Here is a 17,980-nt window from a genome sequence, read left to right on the forward strand (position 1 = left end):
AGTATATGGAAAAAATACGAATTGCTGCAAAAAACATATTTTATTCGGAAATAAATACATGAAAGTACTTAAAAACTGATAAACAATTGTCAAAAAAAATTGTCCAGGCAAAATATTGTGATATTATGAAAATTTACTGTTTATCATCTAAGTAATTTTTTTTTTCGTAAAAACGATAAATTTTTTTGTAAAATATTATTGTTTAATCTTAAAAATGAAAGAAACCTTTCAAATATATTCTAATCTGATGTATCTAAGTGATAACAGTTCAATTGTTAGCAAATTTACATGTTTTTTCATGCATTGTTCCTCTTGCCCCAACGGGTTGTTCGTCTTGCCCCACTAGTTGAGTAGAACGTATGGAAAATCAAAAATTTTAAAATCAAATTTTTAAATTAAAAACAGGATGTTTTTAAAAACTTGTTCTTACAAAGTCTTAGTCAAGACTTAGAATAAGATGATCATAATAAAATCCGTCAGATTTTTTAACTTTTTAATGGGTTATAACGAGCATTTCCTTAGCTTGTTACACTTGCCCCACTTTCCCCTATATGATCGCAATCATACGACTTCTGGCACCACCCAGCAAACACATAGAAGAGAGAGACAAAAACGAGAGAAAAAGAAAGAGCACGTCAGGGTTGCCAGATAAATCTTGGAATGCCAGATTTTTCAAGTGTCAGCCAGAATAAAGATTCATCCTTCTCAGTGCCAGATTTTGACACATTTTGCCAGATTTTTCACTTTATGCCCATTGCAGCGATGGAATAATCATCAACAAAAGAAAATCTTTGGACGTTCATCAAGAGAAAAAATCCGAAGGGAGTATGGCTTTCCTCTCTCGCGCACGAAATATCAGTAAAAGGAATATAAAAAATCATCATCTTGATTATTTGCCGGAATATCTTTTTCACTAATACACTTGCAAGTGTAACGTCACAAGTCGAAAAATGTCCTGTCATTTTTTGTAGATGAGCAATGTGTGTAAACAAAGCGAAATAAATAATTTTAAGTGGTACTGACAAGGAAATTCACAAAAAACCATCAACCGACTAATTTTCTAAGAGAAGTTCGGGAGCGATTTTCTTTTGCGTGATTTGCCTCCTCTCTCTTTCGCGTGTGAAGAAAGGCGAAAAAAAAATTACGTCCGAAAAACGTGACGTTCTTTTCGAGGGGGGTCGCATCGAGCATCGATCGCTTTACTCTCTGATAGTTTTGTGCAGGAATCATTTAATGATGGTTATTTATATCACTCATTTACATCACTAGACATAAAACGTATGATTTTGTTAATGCTTTAATTTTTTTTGCAAAGAATTGATTAAAGCATTTTTTGATTCTATTTTTTGATGTTAATGTTGATACTGTAGTTAAACAAATTAAAAAAAAATAAACAATTTGAAGAACTACAGGTCATAGTTTCACAATTTGAACGGAAAAAGAGTTAGAAAATACATTTGACATCTGCTTAGGTGTTTTACAATCATTAGTTCTTAATCTTAATTTTGATGAAACGGCCAACGGCCTAAATAATGTTCAATGTGGACATGTCATTATCAAACATTAAACTTATTTAAAAAAATATTTTATTTAAAAAAATTTGAATAATTTGACACTATTTTGTAAACATAACCCATCTTATATATAACAAAACTCGACATTTTTGAAGTTAATGTCAGTAAACGCCTAAGGTTTGTCAAGGTATGATAGATTTGAGCTCCCTGAACACGCTTCAATCAACAGAATTACATTTTAATGAATTCTCTGCAAATAAAAAAAATTGTAAATTTTGGTATAAATGCAATGGAATCATGTTAAACAACCATGCGCATACTCTTATTTTTGCTACCCCCATAGATAAACGTGGGTGCGCATTAGGGTGGTCCAAATCTGGACTTTTTTGGGGCTACCCCCTGAAATCAAAGATTGACCCATCACTAGGCTAAATTCCAAATTTGAGCTCATTCTGACCACGGGAACCCCTCCCTCCAATCGCTTAAAGTTTGTATGGGAAAAATCGTCAAAATGTATGGAGAAAAGCAACTGTTTTACTTTTTTACCTGTGAAAGGCGCCATAATTATCCGATTCTTACCATTTCTCAAATGTAGAACCTTCATTAAATTTTGAGCAACTTTCCCGAAGACACAATATTTTTAGGTTTTTTTCCCACGAAGTTATTAGCGCCCAAAACTGGCCATTTTTGCGCGGCCAGCTGTAAGGGGCTACCTAACAACGATGTTTATTTCCAATTCGTACACGCACGTGCTCTCTCTCAGGTTCAAACTCTCTCACGAGCTTGCTCGCCTGCCTGCCTGCCTGTTTGCCTACAAGCGCGCGCGCTGTTTCTCTGCTTGGACTTTTGTCGTCGTCGTCGTTTTCGTTTGCTATCCGCTGCGCTGCGTTCCTGGCATGTTTTTTTTATAATTTTCAGCTAAAATAGCAGGTTTGTTTTGAGATATATTTAGCATATAAATTCTTAGATCACGTCATTTTTTTTTAAAGTGAACTGAAAAAAAAATTGAATAAAAGGCAACTTAGGCTTTGGCTTAGGCTCATTTAAAAGATTAAAGCAAATGAACAGGGTTTGTTCGTTTTTCCAAGCATTACAAGCAGTTGTTCGTATATGCTCATTAGAGTTATTTAAAAAAAATCTTCAGGTAATACAAATTTTGTTTTTTTTTTATTCTAAATATCATCCAACCAACTGCTTGTCCATTCGAAGGCAATTTGATTCCATATATAAAACTAGCTAACTCAACAATCTCTATTTTTGAGGCTTTTCTTTTAGACATCGTTGCACTTTTTGGATGTTTCGGAATCTGTCATAAACTTCTAATAATCGTCAAAAGCAAAATATACCGCAATTTGTTGTAAGGAAGATTGTTATATTTTCGGCAGATTAAAATATTTTGTATGGAATGAAAAATAGTCGTGATCATAGGGCTACGAAAAAACTTCAAATATTTTCTTTTTAAGCTTGTTTGATAGTATACAAAAGTGGAATAATCAGTTCCCATAATCGATGAATTGTCTAAGTGTATTGTTCTTTCTGAAATCTATACTTGACTAAAAAAAATAGTCTTTTATTTTTTCTAGAATAGTTAAAATCCCAGTCTTGAGTTTGATATGGTACCATTTAAAAAAAAACTAGAAATAAATTTAAATTACAACATCCCTATTTAAAAATTTACTTAATAATAACAGATGAGCAATTCTCGCTGAAACCGTCCCACTAGATGCACATGTTCTCAAATCGTTACGGTAATGTTCTCATTCGATTCAGCGCACCAAAAAACCATTAAAACAACCTTCGAACCAATGAAAATGTCAGCCGTTAGCCACCTGTAAATAAAAACTTGTATTGAACTATGGATTTTTTCGAAAAAATGCCCTAATTTGGAGAAATGATATCTCCCAAAGTACATTACCAAACATCAAAAAGTTATATATCGTTGGAAAGGTAATCGCGAGGGCTTTGTATCGCACTTTGAAAAACATTTTAAAAATTATTTTTTCAATGGTAATTTTAATTGTTTAAGGAAAACTTACTCTAAATTCTGAATTTTGACCGTGTTCGCAACCACTTATCACTACGCAACCATTTTCATTCGAAAGATTGGAAGATTTTGCATAAAATCAACTTGATAAAAGTAGTGTAATGAAATAGTTTTCGTATAGTTATTAACGAATGAAAGAAATTGGTAAAATTTCAGTTAAAAATAACCAAAGCTCAGATTTCAGAAATGAGCCTAATTTACAGTCAAAACAAAGCAGGATTGTATTTGAGCCGAATGTACAGTCATCTGAGGCAAATCTGGACATATAGGATGAATAGGGACAGCTATTTCAACTATGCTTTCACTCATCAGATCATATTTTTAAATTGTTTATGTAAAAATATACATAAAAACGTTACTTAATCCACCGGAAGGTGGTTGCTGCCTTCCTCCTAAAAGCCTTGCAACCACACACTACGAAAGCTTTGGCTAACGCTTACTTAGTAAAGACACTATACATCTGAGTGCTGCCATCTAGGTATGATAAATTTAATGAACCATTTGAAAGCACTGCAGTGTTTGTGTGCGTGCACTGAGCGTAAAGTTCCGACAGCTATCCGCCGGAGCTTTCAAATTATGTAAATAATGACCCTTTTTAGTATCAACCAAAACAGTTTTTCGAACATATCTTTTAAAGTACTGCACCAAGCCGGATGAAATTTAAAAAAGACTTAAAGAACCTGAAGGCAAATCCAAAAACATAGATCCGGACAAAATCGGTCGAGCCAGTTCCGAGAAAAGTGAGTGAGAAAAAAAATTCTACGTCCATCCACACGCACAGACATTTGCTCAGAATTTGATTCTGAGTCGATATGTATACGTAAAGGTATATCTGGGAGGCTTATTTAAAAAGTTCAATTTTTGAGTGATTTTATAGCCTTGCCTCAGTGAGGTGAGGAAGGCAAAAAAGGTTCTAAATTTAATGCTTTTAAGTACTCTGAAAACTAATGTTCTTTCTTAGACTGTAGTCTCGATTTCAGTGAAGTAATATTTTATGTACAGAATTTGTTTTAGGAAGGTCTGCTTTATTTGTATAACCTCAATCGTGCACAAAAAAGTGCAAAGTTGAAATCAATATTTTTTTATCAATTTAAAATTTTGTGCGCAACATTAATACATTGAAAAAAGTTTTAACTGAAAACAGACTACACTTATTAATTCTACGTCTAATTATCTTTCTAGTGAGTTCTGACTCGACATTGTACGGCTTGCGGTTTTAGGGATATCGCAATTTGTCAATGAAAGTTTTTAACATTGTTTGCAAAAAAGCGAAACTTTGGGGTGGTGTCAAATATTCTGGTTGTAGTCCGATTTGGACGAAAATCGAGTTTTTTGCTTGTTTTTATGGTATAAACAGCCCCACAAAATTTTAAATTGATAAAAAAATATTGATTTCAACTTTGCACTTTTTTGTGCACGATTGAGGTTATACAAATAAAGCAGACCTTCCTAAAACAAATTCTGTACATAAAATATTACTTCACTGAAATCGAGACTACAGTCTAAGAAAGGACATTAGTTTTCAGAGTACTTAAAAGCGTTAAATTTAGAACCTTTTTTTATGTATATTTTTACATAAACAATTTAAAAATATGATCTGATGAGTGAAAGCATAGTTGAAATAGCTGTCCCTATTCATCCTATATGTCCAGATTTGCCTCAGATGACTGTACATTCGGCTCAAATACAATCCTGCTTTGTTTTGACTGTAAATTAGGCTCATTTCTGAAATCTGAGCTTTGGTTATTTTTAACTGAAATTTTACCAATTTCTTTCATTCGTTAATAACTATACGAAAACTATTTCATTACACTACTTTTATCAAGTTGATTTTATGCAAAATCTTCCAATCTTTCGAATGAAAATGGTTGCGTAGTGATAAGTGGTTGCGAACACGGTCAAAATTCAGAATTAAGAGTAAGTTTTTCTTAAACAATTAAAATTACCATTGAAAAAATAATTTTTAAAATGTTTTTCAAAGTGCGATACAAAGCCCTCGCGATTACCTTTCCAACGATATATAACTTTTGATGTTTGGTAATGTACTTTGGGAGATATCATTTCTCCAAATTAGGGCATTTTTTCGAAAAAATCCATAGTTCAATACAAGTTTTTATTTACAGGTGGCTAACGGCTGACATTTTCATTGGTTCGAAGGTTGTTTTAATGGTTTTTTGGTGCGCTGAATCGAATGAGAACATTACCGTAACGATTTGAGAACATGTGCATCTAGTGGGACGGTTTCAGCGAGAATTGCTCAGATGACAATTCATGGAGGAACTAATTTATCGAAATTTGTATTCTCTCACACACGCTCTGATAATATGATATCTATTGTTATTCACATATTAGGGGAACTATGCCCTTTCTCAGCCTATTTCTATTATCGGCCTATCAGCACTTTGATCATGAATTACAGCTTTTATAAAGTGTTTTTGACAATTCTGAAGTAATAAATAGCTCAAATAAAAGTGAGCAAGCAACTCTCCATTGTTGATACATCTGAAAATGTTGATTTAATAGCGGAAAATGGCAAAAGTGATGAGAATGGGTCGAACGGCTTAGTGTGATTAAAATGGGTATATTTCCCCTACATTTAATTTTATATCTCGAAATAAATATCGAAATATATCCTGAAAATTATAATTATAATTAACATGCCAGGAACGCAGCGCAGCGGAACGAAAACGATGACGACGACAAAAGTCCAAGCAGAGAAACAGCGCGCGCGCTTGTAGGCAAACAGGCAGGCAGGCAGGCGAGCAAGCTCGTGAGAGAGTTTGAACCTGAGAGAGAGCACGTGCGTGTACGAATTGGAAATAAACATCGTTGTTAGGTAGCCCCTTACAGCTGGCCGCGCAAAATGGCCAGTTTTGGGCGCTAATAACTTCGTGGGAAAAAAACCTAAAAATATTGTGTCTTCGGGAAAGTTGCTCAAAATTTAATGAAGGTTCTACATTTGAGAAATGGTAAGAATCGGATAATTATGGCGCCTTCCACAGGTAAAAAAGTAAAACAGTTGCTTTTCTCCATACATTTTGACGATTTTTCCCATACAAACTTTAAGCGATTGGAGGGAGGGGTTCCCGTGGTCAGAATGAGCTCAAATTTGGAATTTAGCCTAGTGATGGGTCAATCTTTGATTTCAGGGGGTAGCCCCAAAAAAGTCCGGATTTGGACCACCCTAGTGCGCATGGTTGCTTACCCAAATTTAAAATTTAAATTATTGGCAGGGAATCCACTGACATTCAATTCTATCGATTGGAGCGTGTTCAGGGAGTCCAAATCTATCATACCTTGACGAAACTGAGGCCGTTTACAGACATCAAATTCAAAATTGTCGAGTTGTGTTTTGCTTTTTTGTTTAAAAAATTATCAAAAATTATCAAGAAATACGAGTTTTCGAAAACAATTATTTTTTTTCCTTCCACAAAATAATAATAATTAAAATAGCCCGCTGTACAAAAGCTTCAGAAGAATTTTAATTTTAATGTGATATTTCAGGCTTAATTAGCTTTAATTAAGGGTTTTCATCATAAACCAGGGGTGCCCAAAATTTTTTAACCTTGTCATAAACACTCCAATGCTCGGGTAGAAATTTATGAACAGAATAATATTTTCCGCAAAAATAAACAAGTCCAGTTGTTTAATCTTTAGCAATTATTTTTATCCATTTTTTCAGTTTATCTTTATATTTCTGCTTTACACTCCTCCAGTTTAAAACCACCACAATGGCGCCCTTTTGTTGTTGTTTTTCCCTTTGCACAGCAACATGTCAAGCGTTTTCTTTCAGAGCATTCTATTGTGCAGTGAAAGACAATTTTTATTTTCCTGCTCAATTGTACCGGACCACCACCGCCAAAATTCAGTCCACGTGCACACCATTTCTGCAAGATAAGCTCAATTGGGCAAAATTTGAACACTTTTGGACCGGTGGGTGAGGGTGTGTGTGTTTGTAATACAATAAATAAGGGAAGGAAAATGAGAAAAATTGGACGGGAAAACTGCACCACCAAACTGTGTGTGTGTGCTTGCGTCTGCTGGCGTGGGTGTGGAAAACGGGAAACAATTTGTCGTGTGTTATAAATTTTAAAGATTTATCTTCGTTCTGTTTGGTCCGAGTTTTCATATTTACTGGGTCACCAATAGGGACAACACCACCTACCCCAGCCCAATCCATTGTTGTGCGGCAAACGACTGAATTTGTCCGCGTCCCATGAGAAAAAGATAAGCATTTTCCGACGAGCCCCTCCCCTCTGCGAGTGTGTCGGAATTTGTTAAAGTGAGGTCAACCTTGCTCACAAAGGTTTGACTTTAATGGCTTCCGAAATAAATTTCCATTATACGAACCACGACTTTGGTGACCTGGAAAAGTTTCACTCGGAGCGGAGAAAAAAAAAGAAAATTTTCAATCAAGTTTCGCCAAACTTACAAAGCGCAGGAGAGGTGACTAAGTCAAAACTGCCTTAATTCAGTGTGCCAAAAGTGTCAGAACTAACTTTGGTCGGGGAGCAACGAAGAGAAGCGAAAATCGGCACCCAAATTTATGTCTGTCGACGCGGATCCAGCAAGTCCTTTTTTTTTGTTCTCCGTTTTTTCAGAAGGAAAATCTTCCAACCGTAAATCTTGCTGCTACGCAATGCTTTCTGGTAAGGAGTTTTTTTTTCTGCGATGCGATTTTTCACCACCAGTTTGGTGCAATTTTTCTTCGCGCCGAGGTTCATAGATTGTCATAACTCAGTGGGCTCGTCGTCGTCGAAGTTGCAGTGGCAGTGTGACTCGACTGGGAGAAAGTTGCAAAACCATTTTAAAACACATACATTTTGGACTAAGTCAGAACGCCATTTTGTGCAGATCACAAAGCTTTACCTTATGGCCTTCACAGATCCCCGAAATTCGATTTTCATCCTGAGATATTTAAAAAAAAAAACAAAAAAAAAATTCTTGAATTTTTATCACTTTTTATATGAAAGAAATTTCAATCTTGTCGTGCTATCTTGACCATCCCTGAAAATTGCTTTAAGTCATACAGCTGAGCTGGTCAAAGAGATTGCAGGTCAGAACGCATTTGACACACGTACTTGTCCGACTACTGTAAACATTTTTGAATATAACTCGGGACTCCGGCAACCAAATCCAACCAAACTTCGGGACAATGCACAGAATGGTCAACCAAACAAAACTTTTTTGTTATTGTTTATGTTATGTCTTTCGCAAATAATGTACGCGAATTACGCCTAACATTAGAAACTTTATTTAAGTCTAAAACTAATTTTAAGATGAGCGATTACAAAACGTGGCTTGCTGTTTCCGTTGCTCGCTTAAGACAAAGCTGTCACCTCGCAAGGTGTGCCAACCGCACAACGTTAAGTGTGTTGGTGCGGCGTCTCGCTATGGACAGTGTTGCCATAGCATCTCCTCTTTAAGACATCACGTAGTGATCGAACCTCGGCGGCAGCCGAACCTCGCGTCCACTCCTGGTGATCGTCGTCGTCGGCACGGGAACGCAACTCGGCGGAATACTTCCCGTCGAAGCCCGCCGGATCGGCCGTTGGATCACAGCTGGTTCCGGTCCATCGTTGTTGCCAGGTTGCTCGGTGATTTCTGGTTGGTTCGCGTCTTCCGGTTCCACCACAGCTGCTTGCGTGACGTCCTCGGTTGTTGGTTGAGCGAACCCAAACTCGCCCAGGAGAATGTCCAGCGGAAGGTTAACAGCGCGACCCCGCGCTGGCGAATCCGCTGACTCGTGCCGTGGACGAAGCTGGTTGATATGCGACCGGATCAGCCCCGAACGTTGGCCGTCCAACCACACGTTGTAGTTCACCGAGCCGAGCCTTTCGATGACCTTTCCTGCCTCCCAGTACCAGTCGTTCCGCTTGTGCACCTTCGCATACACCATGTCGCCAGGTGCAAATTCTCGTCTCTGGTCGTTCTCAGCAGTTGTCTTCATCTCAGCAACCGGTGTTGGTGGTGGTCGCAGTAGGTCGAGTGTGGTGCGCATTTGACGTCCAAACAGCAGTTCACTTGGTGACTTCTGCTCGGTTGTTCCGCTCGGCGTCGACCTGTACGTTGCCAGAAACACGTCGAGTGTCTCCTGCAGTGGCTCTCCCTTGTTGATTTTCTTCATTCCTCGCTTGACGGTGTCCACAAAGCGTTCCGCTTGCCCGTTCGATTGCGGATGGTAGGGCGCGGTGAGGATGTGGGTGATTCCGTTCGCCTTGCAGTAGGACTCAAACTCGTCGCAAGTGAACTGAGCAGCGTTGTCCGACACGAGCACCATCGGCAGGCCAAGGCGTGCGAACGTGCTTCGAAGAAACTGGATCGTGGCCCTAGCGGTCGTGGTCGTCGTCGGGTAGATCTCAGGCCATCGCGAGAAAGCGTCCACGATGATGAGAAAGTAGAGACCATCGATCGGGCCCGCGTAATCAATGTGAATGCGTTGCCATGGTCCCGCTGGTGTTGGCCAGGCTTCTGGTGGAGAGTGTGGGGGAGATTTGGCAGCTGCAGCACAGTCCGCGCACTGCTTCACCGTGTCCTCCACCTGCTTGTCGATGTGCGGCCAGTAGACGAAACTTCGAGCCAGACTCTTCATCCGGACCATGCCCGGGTGACCGTGGTGCAGGCGTTGCAGGATCCGCTTTCGGTAGGTCTCCGGCACCACCACTCGTTGGCCGAAAAGAATGCAGCCCTGAGTCAGCGCTAGGCTCTCCTTCCGGTGGTAGAACGCCTTCACGTCCAGGTTGTCGATTTCGCTTGCGCTGGCCGGCCACTCACCTTCCAAGTACTGGACCACTTTCTTGAGCACCTTGTCCCGGGCGGTAGCAGCGGCGATCATCTTGGAAGTGACAGGTGTGTTGCCAACGGAGTCTTCCAAGACCGCCGACATGTCGTCCTCCAGATACAGAGCGGCGATAACGTACTCCTCCTCCGGCTTGGCCGCCGAATCGATGAGTCTGGAGAGTACATCCGCGTACCCGAAGTTCGCCGTGGAGACGTAGTCGATGCCAAAGTTGTAGCACAGCAGAACGAGTCCCAGTCGTTGCAGTCGGTTGGACGTGTGTGTCGGGATTCCCTTGTGCGACCCGAAGATGCGGAGCAGAGGCTGGTGGTCTGTCTCCAGAACGAACCGTCGTCCCAGCAGCATCCGGTGAAACTTCGTGACAGCGTAGACGAGCGCCAGAGCTTCCTTGTCGATCTGCCCGTACGCTTGCTCCGCCGGTGTCAACGATCTTGAGGCGTGCTGGATTATCTTCTCCGAACCGTCAGGGAAACGATGTCGGATTGTGGCGCCGATTCCGGTTTGCGAAGCGTCAGCGGCCACGATAATGTCCAGCGTCGGGTTGTAGTGGGTCAGCATCAGGTCAGACTTGAGCAGCTCCTTGAAGCGCTCGAACGATCGTTGGCAGTCGTCCGACCAGGCCCACTTTGCGTCCTTCTTCAGCAGCAGATCGAGTGGCCTACGCAGCTGGTGCATCTCCTTGATGAACTTCGCGTAGTAGTTGACCGCGCCCAAGAACGAACGCAGCTCGGTGAGGTTCTTCGGCGGTGGCATCTGCGAGATGGCAGACACTTTCCCCGGGTCGGTGCGGATTCCGTTTTGGTTGATGATGTGGCCCAGGTACTTCACCTCCGTCATGTAGAACTTGCACTTCTCGATCTTGAGCCGGAAACCGAAATCTTGGATCCGCTGCAGCGTTTGCTCCAAGTTCCGGTCGTGCTCCGCGCGCGTTCGGCCAAACACCAGCACGTCGTCGAGGAACGACGCCGCTCCTTCCTGGCCGGCGAGCATGTTGTCAACGACCTTCTGGAAGGCTCCAGGAGCGGGTTTCACTCCCGGCGGCAGACGCTTGACCTTGAACAGCCCCTTGTGTGTGTTCATAGTCAACAGCTTCTGCGACTCCTCCTCTACCTCCATCTGCAGATAAGCGTCCGACAGGTCAATCACGCTGAAGAACTTGCTGCCAGCCAGCTTTGCGAAGATGTCGTCGGGGGTAGGGAGAGGGTACTTGTTCGCCTCCAGCACAGCGTTCAACCCGGTCGAGTAATCCGCGCAAATGCGGACCACCGGATCTCCGTCTGCGTCGCGCTGCGCCTTCCGAACTGCCACGATGGGTGCCGCCCAGTCCGAGTAGTCGACCGGCTCCAGCACTCCCATGTCCTGCAATCGGTTGAGCTCCTTCTCGACCAGCCGCTGCGAGTGGAACGGCACTGGCCGCTTAGGCTTGAAGACCGGCTTCGCCCCGTCGATCAGGAACAGCTGGATCTTCGTTTTCGTGCACCGTCCGAGTCCTTCCTGGAACACCGCCGGAAATTTCACCTTCAGCGCGGCACCACACGCCAACGAGTCCTCCGCAGTTGTGAGTTGCTTGCAGAAGTCGTTGATCGGAATGTCGTACAGCCCGAAAGCTTCCATCAGGTCGCTCCCAAGAACCTTGAAACCGCGCACAGGAGTGACGTAGCACACGGAACGCTTGGTGGTCCCGCGGAACGTGACGTCACACTCGAACTCCAATTCCAGCGGAAGGGGTTTGCCTGAGGCTGTGGCCACCCGCAGTTCCGTCGGAATGGTTTCTGGGTTGCCGAGCAGGGAAGTGAATCCGTCGAGATGATGGTGTAGTCCGATCCGCAGTCGAGCTGGAGTTCGATCGGTTCGTTGTTGATCAGAACTTCCACGAACTTGCGCCGTCTGACGACACCTTCCTTGTTGACAGCGTACACTCCGTTTGAGTGTCCCCCGCCGTCGGCCCGCTTCTTTTTGTGCTTCTTCTTGCCGCCTCCGGGTGCTGTGTGTGATGCACCTTCTCCGGAACCGGAGGGTTTGGAGCAGCAAGCACAGTATCCTTCCTTGTGTCCCACTTTGCCGCACGTCTTGCAGGTGTGTTTCGTGTACGAGCAGTCTGCAACAAAGTGCATCTGCCCGCACTGCCAGCACGGACGTCGTGGGGTTGCCTTGGCCGGATTCCTGTTGTCGAACTTCCGTTCCGGTTTGCCCGACTCGCGAAAGCCGCTGCGATCCTGCTGGACCGCTTTGACGGCCGGCTTCGGACCCTCAATAACAGCAGTGTCGTGTTTGAGGTTGTCCAAATGCTGGCACTCCAATAACAGCTTCTTGAGAGTCATCGGGTGCTCCGCCGTCTCGCCTTCCATTTTCGCCAGCAACCGGGTCCGGATGTCCTTGTACCGCTCCGACTGCAGACCAGCGACAAACACCAGGCACTTGAACTGGTCGGAGGTAATCGTCCGGATGTTGAAATCCTCGCACGCTCGGTTGACGGTACTGGCGTACGTGACGAAATCCTCCGCATTCCGCTTGGTCGTCTGTAGACACTGGTAGCGCCGGAAGAACACGGACGTTTGGTGCCCGAACATCTCCTTAAGCGTGTCCACCGTGTCCTGGAACGATCTGTCCGGTGGGTTCTCCGGTAGGATGTAGTTCACGTAGCGGTCGTGATCCACCGAGGACAGCTTTCGCACGAGCAGCCGCACTTTGTCCGCTTCCTCCAGCTTCTCCCCGCCCTTGTTGAAAGCCTCCTCGTGCCGGGAGTACCACTTGTCGAAGACCAGTCCGCCTTGGGGATCGTAAACAAATTCCGGGATGGTGTTGGAAAGTGCTTCCATCAGGAACTCGTTGTCCTTCGGCTTGGAGAGCTGCTCAAGGAGAGCCTCCTGTGTTTTGGACTGGTTCTCCAAGTAGGCGGTGAGCTGCGCCAGAATCGCCGTGAGATCCGGCTGCTGCTGTGGCCCGTCCTTCTTCGGCGTCACCTTCGGGGGCATTTTGAGGTTAGGAACCCCGCTCGAACGCGAAAACCCGAAAACGCCGCAAACTACTCGGAACCGAACTAATCCTCGTCGCCAAACAATGTTATGTCTTTCGCAAATAATGTACGCGAATTACGCCTAACATTAGAAACTTTATTTAAGTCTAAAACTAATTTTAAGATGAGCGATTACAAAACGTGGCTTGCTGTTTCCGTTGCTCGCTTAAGACAAAGCTGTCACCTCGCAAGGTGTGCCAACCGCACAACGTTAAGTGTGTTGGTGCGGCGTCTCGCTATGGACAGTGTTGCCATAGCAGTTTACATCGCATGCTTTAGTTATTGCTTATTCAAGGAACGTCAGAAGCGACAATAAATGGAAATTCCGACCAATAATCCTAAAATTTGATTTTAAGTTTTTTTTTATCGATATTTGTTGCATAATAAGGGAGAGACATATAGATATATACCATATGGTATCTAGGATGAAACTCGTACGGTAATATGTTGTCCAAATTTGTCAAAAAATAACCTATGTTTCGGTAAAAACTCGTAAAAGTCTAACCATCTCCAAAGTTATCATCAAATTTGGCACGAAGATCAGTTAATTAAGCGACTTTTTATATAAAAAAAATAATTATTCAATCCAACTTGAAACCTCCACCCATTCGAGTCCAAGCCGTCCTTCGTTTTCCATTGCACGATGACGGCAGCTTCAGCAACTCTCTCTTTTTTTGCCGTACCCTCCTCCTGGAGACCGTTCTGAAGCTGTTGAGTGAAACTGTATGCATATAAATTCAAATTTCTGCATAAATCAAATTTTTTGGCACCGGAATGAAGACGTGGATGGCTTTCTTCTTTTTTTGCTTTTTTGACTACGGTGCAACACCTCGCAGAGTGTCACTTCTCTTATTATTCCTCTTCTTCGGAAGTCTTCTTGGAAATCACTTCCATGGTTCCGGCCCTTACCAGCAGGAGTTGACTTCAATGACAGTTTGAGACTTTGGTAACAAAAATAGGTTTAAATTTGTTTATTTTTCATACGTTTTGACTTAAGATTTCTTAATTTGTTGATTTGTTGATTTGTTGATTTGTTGATTTGTTGATTTGTTGATTTGTTGATTTGTTGATTTGTTGATTTGTTGATTTGTTGATTTGTTGATTTGTTGATTTGTTGATTTGTTGATTTGTTGATTTGTTGATTTGTTGACTTGTTGATTTGTTGATTTGTTGATTTGTTGATTTGTTGATTGGTTGATTTGTTGATTTGTTGATTTGTTGATTTGTTGATTTGTTGATTTGTTGATTTGTTGATTTGTTGATTTGTTGATTTGTTGATTTGTTGATTTGTTGATTTGTTGATTTGTTGATTTGTTGATTTGTTGATTTGTTGATTTGTTGATTTGTTGATTTGTTGATTTGTTGATTTGTTGATTTGTTGATTTGTTGATTTGTTAATTTGTTGATTTGTTGATTAGTTAATTTGTTGATTTGTTTTTATAGGTTGATATTTAGAAAATGTTTACACTAAAGTCAAACAACCTACTCTTCCACAGCAAATAATCTCTCGACGTAGTTTAACCAAAAATCCCTGCAGAGAGTGTATTTTTTTCTGTTTGCACCTAATTTGTATACCTTGGTTTCCGAATCTCCGAGCACGTGCACGGAAAAGGTATTAACTGTCACAGTTAGAAATTAAGTCCACGTGTATGCTATGTTTGCTATGCTTTGGGGATTTTGTGTTACTTGACATCAGGGTAGGAACTCTCAGTTTATTGGGACAAGGTTCTACTAACAAGGAACCCGCTTGGATGTGAGTAAACGTATGAAAGCACAGATTGATTATTTGTGGGAGAGGAAGGCCGACCCCGGAAGAGGGCCAGTAAGGTAATACATAAAAATTGATACCAATATTCGTTCTGGAACGTTTAGTCTTACAAAATTTAATCCTTTGGCACCCTGAGCGTGATAAAACTAAAATAAAACAATGAGCGCTGCTCAGGAGTAACCATGGCCGTTAGAGGGTTATTTTCTCTTACACTTAGATAAAATAAAACAAAATAAAATTTATCATTTGTAATATTACAAAAAATTAAAACCATCAACAACCCCGACATGCCACCGCTGGCGTTTCAGCACTACACAGTCGGCTGACACGGGTGCTTTTTCCAACAACTCCCTGATAATGCTTCCGTGAGTTCAGTTCTGCTCAAGTGAGCTTCTCTAGCTCTAGATGAACGTAATTGGACTGGACTGAAGAGGGCAGGAGGGGAGAGAGAGTAATATGAGTCACCTAACAAAATTTTTAAAATGTTTTTTTTTTTTTTTTAAGAAATTAAATTACAAATTTGACATTAGGAAAAAATCTATCAGGTTCTGGAAACGCTGGGTATTCTATTTAATGTTCTGGTACACCATGGTCAATTTACCTTAATGAGCCCCATCCAACATTATTTGAATCTAACGCGGAAGTTTGCAGGCAAGCCAGAAAATAAAAATCGTAAATAACTATTTCCGCTTCCCAGGAATGAACTAGAGTTATGTCCTCATTTTTTGAATATACATAATTGAACTGTGAAAATCTGCGTAAAGTGTTGTTTTTCGTTGGACTGCACAGTTACATAAACAGACGAAGCGAAATGATTTGCAATCAATCAGGCAACTCCATTTAGCGAATCAGTTTAACTGTTTTTTTTTTTCCAAGAATCCACCGGAAACAAATGTACTCCACGCCAAACAATCAAATCAGTTGTTCTTCCAGTAGTTCCAACATTCACATTCAGTTGACAGAAACACACACACGCAAACCAAGGGGGCGCAATCAGCGAAAGCTTTCCCTCGGTAAACTCACCCTCTTCTCATTTTTTTTTCTTAGATGACAACTCCGGCAAAAGAAAATAAGAGAAAGATTTTTTATTTGCACTATTTCCTCCCCTTCTCCCTCGCGGCCAACCGAGCTTCCATTACCCAATGAAATAAAAGATATGACAACGACAGACAATTCAATAAAATGATTCCATGTGCCCGGGTCCGCCGTGGTACTAACATTCCTTCCCTTCTTTTTTGGAGGGGGGGGGGAGCTTTGGCGACGCCATCTAGTGGCTGTTTTCTTCTCGGGTGTAGGTGGCGTTGTAGGATCTTATAGAATGGGAAACAGTGAAACTTTTTCAATGTTGTACTCCTTAAAAAAATAAGTCTGTTTAAAATGCGTTAAAAATTAACCGTTGTATATGTGAAAAAAAATAAAAATAAAACGTTGAAAATCTGATTGGTGGATTTAGAAATAGACTTACGTCTGTTGGTCTGTGACAGCGGCATGTTTGTTGGTTTGGTTTGGATCGGTTTCCGGCTTCACTGTGTGGTTGTGTGGAGTCTAATCAGGACTGGAGCCGATTAAATTTGACGACTGAAGGCAAACATTGACCGGATATTGTTTCTCTGGCTCTGTCAGCGGCGATTTGCGGCGCTGTGGATGTCACCCCGGAGGAAGTGAATTAGCCGGTGATTGAAAGGTTGTGGTTTTTACTTGAACGTTGGGCGTGATTGAAGTTGGAAGCAGGACGTTTTTGAAATTACTTTTGAATATATTGTTGTAGATATAAATTAAGAATCAATAACATATTCACACAGTGTCACAAAATTACTTTGCACTTATTTCTTGAAGAAGTTTACGTTAATAAATCACCAATTCAAGCAATCAACCAATTCATTGCCTGGGACTGAGATATGCTGCATCAGCATATTCCAAGTCTGGTTTCAATTACACTTTCTCATAATTTCGCTGCCAGCTAGCGCACAGTAAAACTACCAGGGTTCTCCTGTAGTTTGCACTACATTCGGTTTACATTTGCCTTATTATTCATATTTTTCCTTCTTCCAATTGGTTTATTTGCCCCTATACACGCTCTGGTTCTTTTGCACGAGACTCATCCAGCTCCACGTGGCGCGACCACGTCAGGAGTTGAGGTTATGTTGCAGAGCTTAAGGCCCCTCCGGACGCAACTTCAGTGGCAGAAGCGAGCAGTAGTATTAGTGGTTTGTTTATTTTCTGTCAGAATAGTGTACTTTTGGTTCGGCGAAACCGCTGACGTTATTATTGTTGTTATTGGCATTGTTTTCGTTTTGCGGTGGGAGTGGATTCGGTTTCTGTTTGGACTGTTCCCGTCTGCATTAGTCAGCCGCACAGTAAAGTTTCTCGGGAAGACGATGGCAAGAAATGAGACAAGTCAAGGCAGGACCATTTCGAGTTAATATACATTGTTATGGATGACGGGATTTTTTTTCTACCAACATAAGCTATACGACATGGAGTCCATGTTGGGTGTTTCACATTACACAAAGCTTATTACTGAGAGAACGAATTTTGGCAAGACTGTAGCATCAATGTTGACAACAGATCTGTCTGAATGGAAAATGTGCAGACATTTGAATGCTCCATATTCCTTATCTAATGTGTTGTTTAAAATGTTTAAACGCAAAACAATAAAGGCTCTGAGCGAAAATCAACTCAAAACTCATTAGAGTGATTCAATTCCATAAAGTTCACAAACGTAATAAAGACTAGAATTTCCACGAATTCACTGGAACTAGTTTGTGGAATAGCCTGAAAGGCAGCAAATTCATTGGAACTAATATCATGAACTCTTTGCAGCCAAATGCATAATTTT

At 41.6% G+C, this 17,980-nt stretch overlaps 2 protein-coding genes across 2 annotated transcripts in view; both read right to left on the minus strand.

The window, feature by feature from the left end:
• LOC6032983 overlaps window positions 1–17,980 on the minus strand; it is a 430,596-nt gene that overhangs the window by 164,060 nt on the left and 248,556 nt on the right. The window lies entirely within an intron of this gene.
• LOC119765776 (uncharacterized protein K02A2.6-like) lies at window positions 8,981–13,332 on the minus strand. Its single transcript, XM_038250082.1, has 2 exons — window positions 12,255–13,332; window positions 8,981–12,192 (listed from the first exon to the last, which is right to left on the minus strand). The coding sequence occupies exons 1-2, from the start codon at window positions 13,330–13,332 to the stop codon at window positions 8,981–8,983; spliced, it is 4,290 nt and encodes a 1,429-aa protein (XP_038106010.1).

Source organism: Culex quinquefasciatus, chromosome 1 (assembly GCF_015732765.1).
Source record: "Culex quinquefasciatus strain JHB chromosome 1, VPISU_Cqui_1.0_pri_paternal, whole genome shotgun sequence".
NCBI lineage: Eukaryota > Metazoa > Arthropoda > Insecta > Diptera > Culicidae > Culex > Culex quinquefasciatus.

Excerpts from the sequence above, each read along its gene's own strand:
- LOC119765776 (XM_038250082.1), bottom strand. The coding sequence starts at position 13,332 with ATGCCCCCGAAGGTGACGCCGAAGAAGGACGGGCCACAGCAGCAGCCG. Across the intron at positions 12,193-12,254 it reads GTACGCTGTCAACAAGGAAG|CTCGACTGCGGATCGGACTA; the intron begins GTGTCGTCAGAC and ends ATCGAACTCCAG.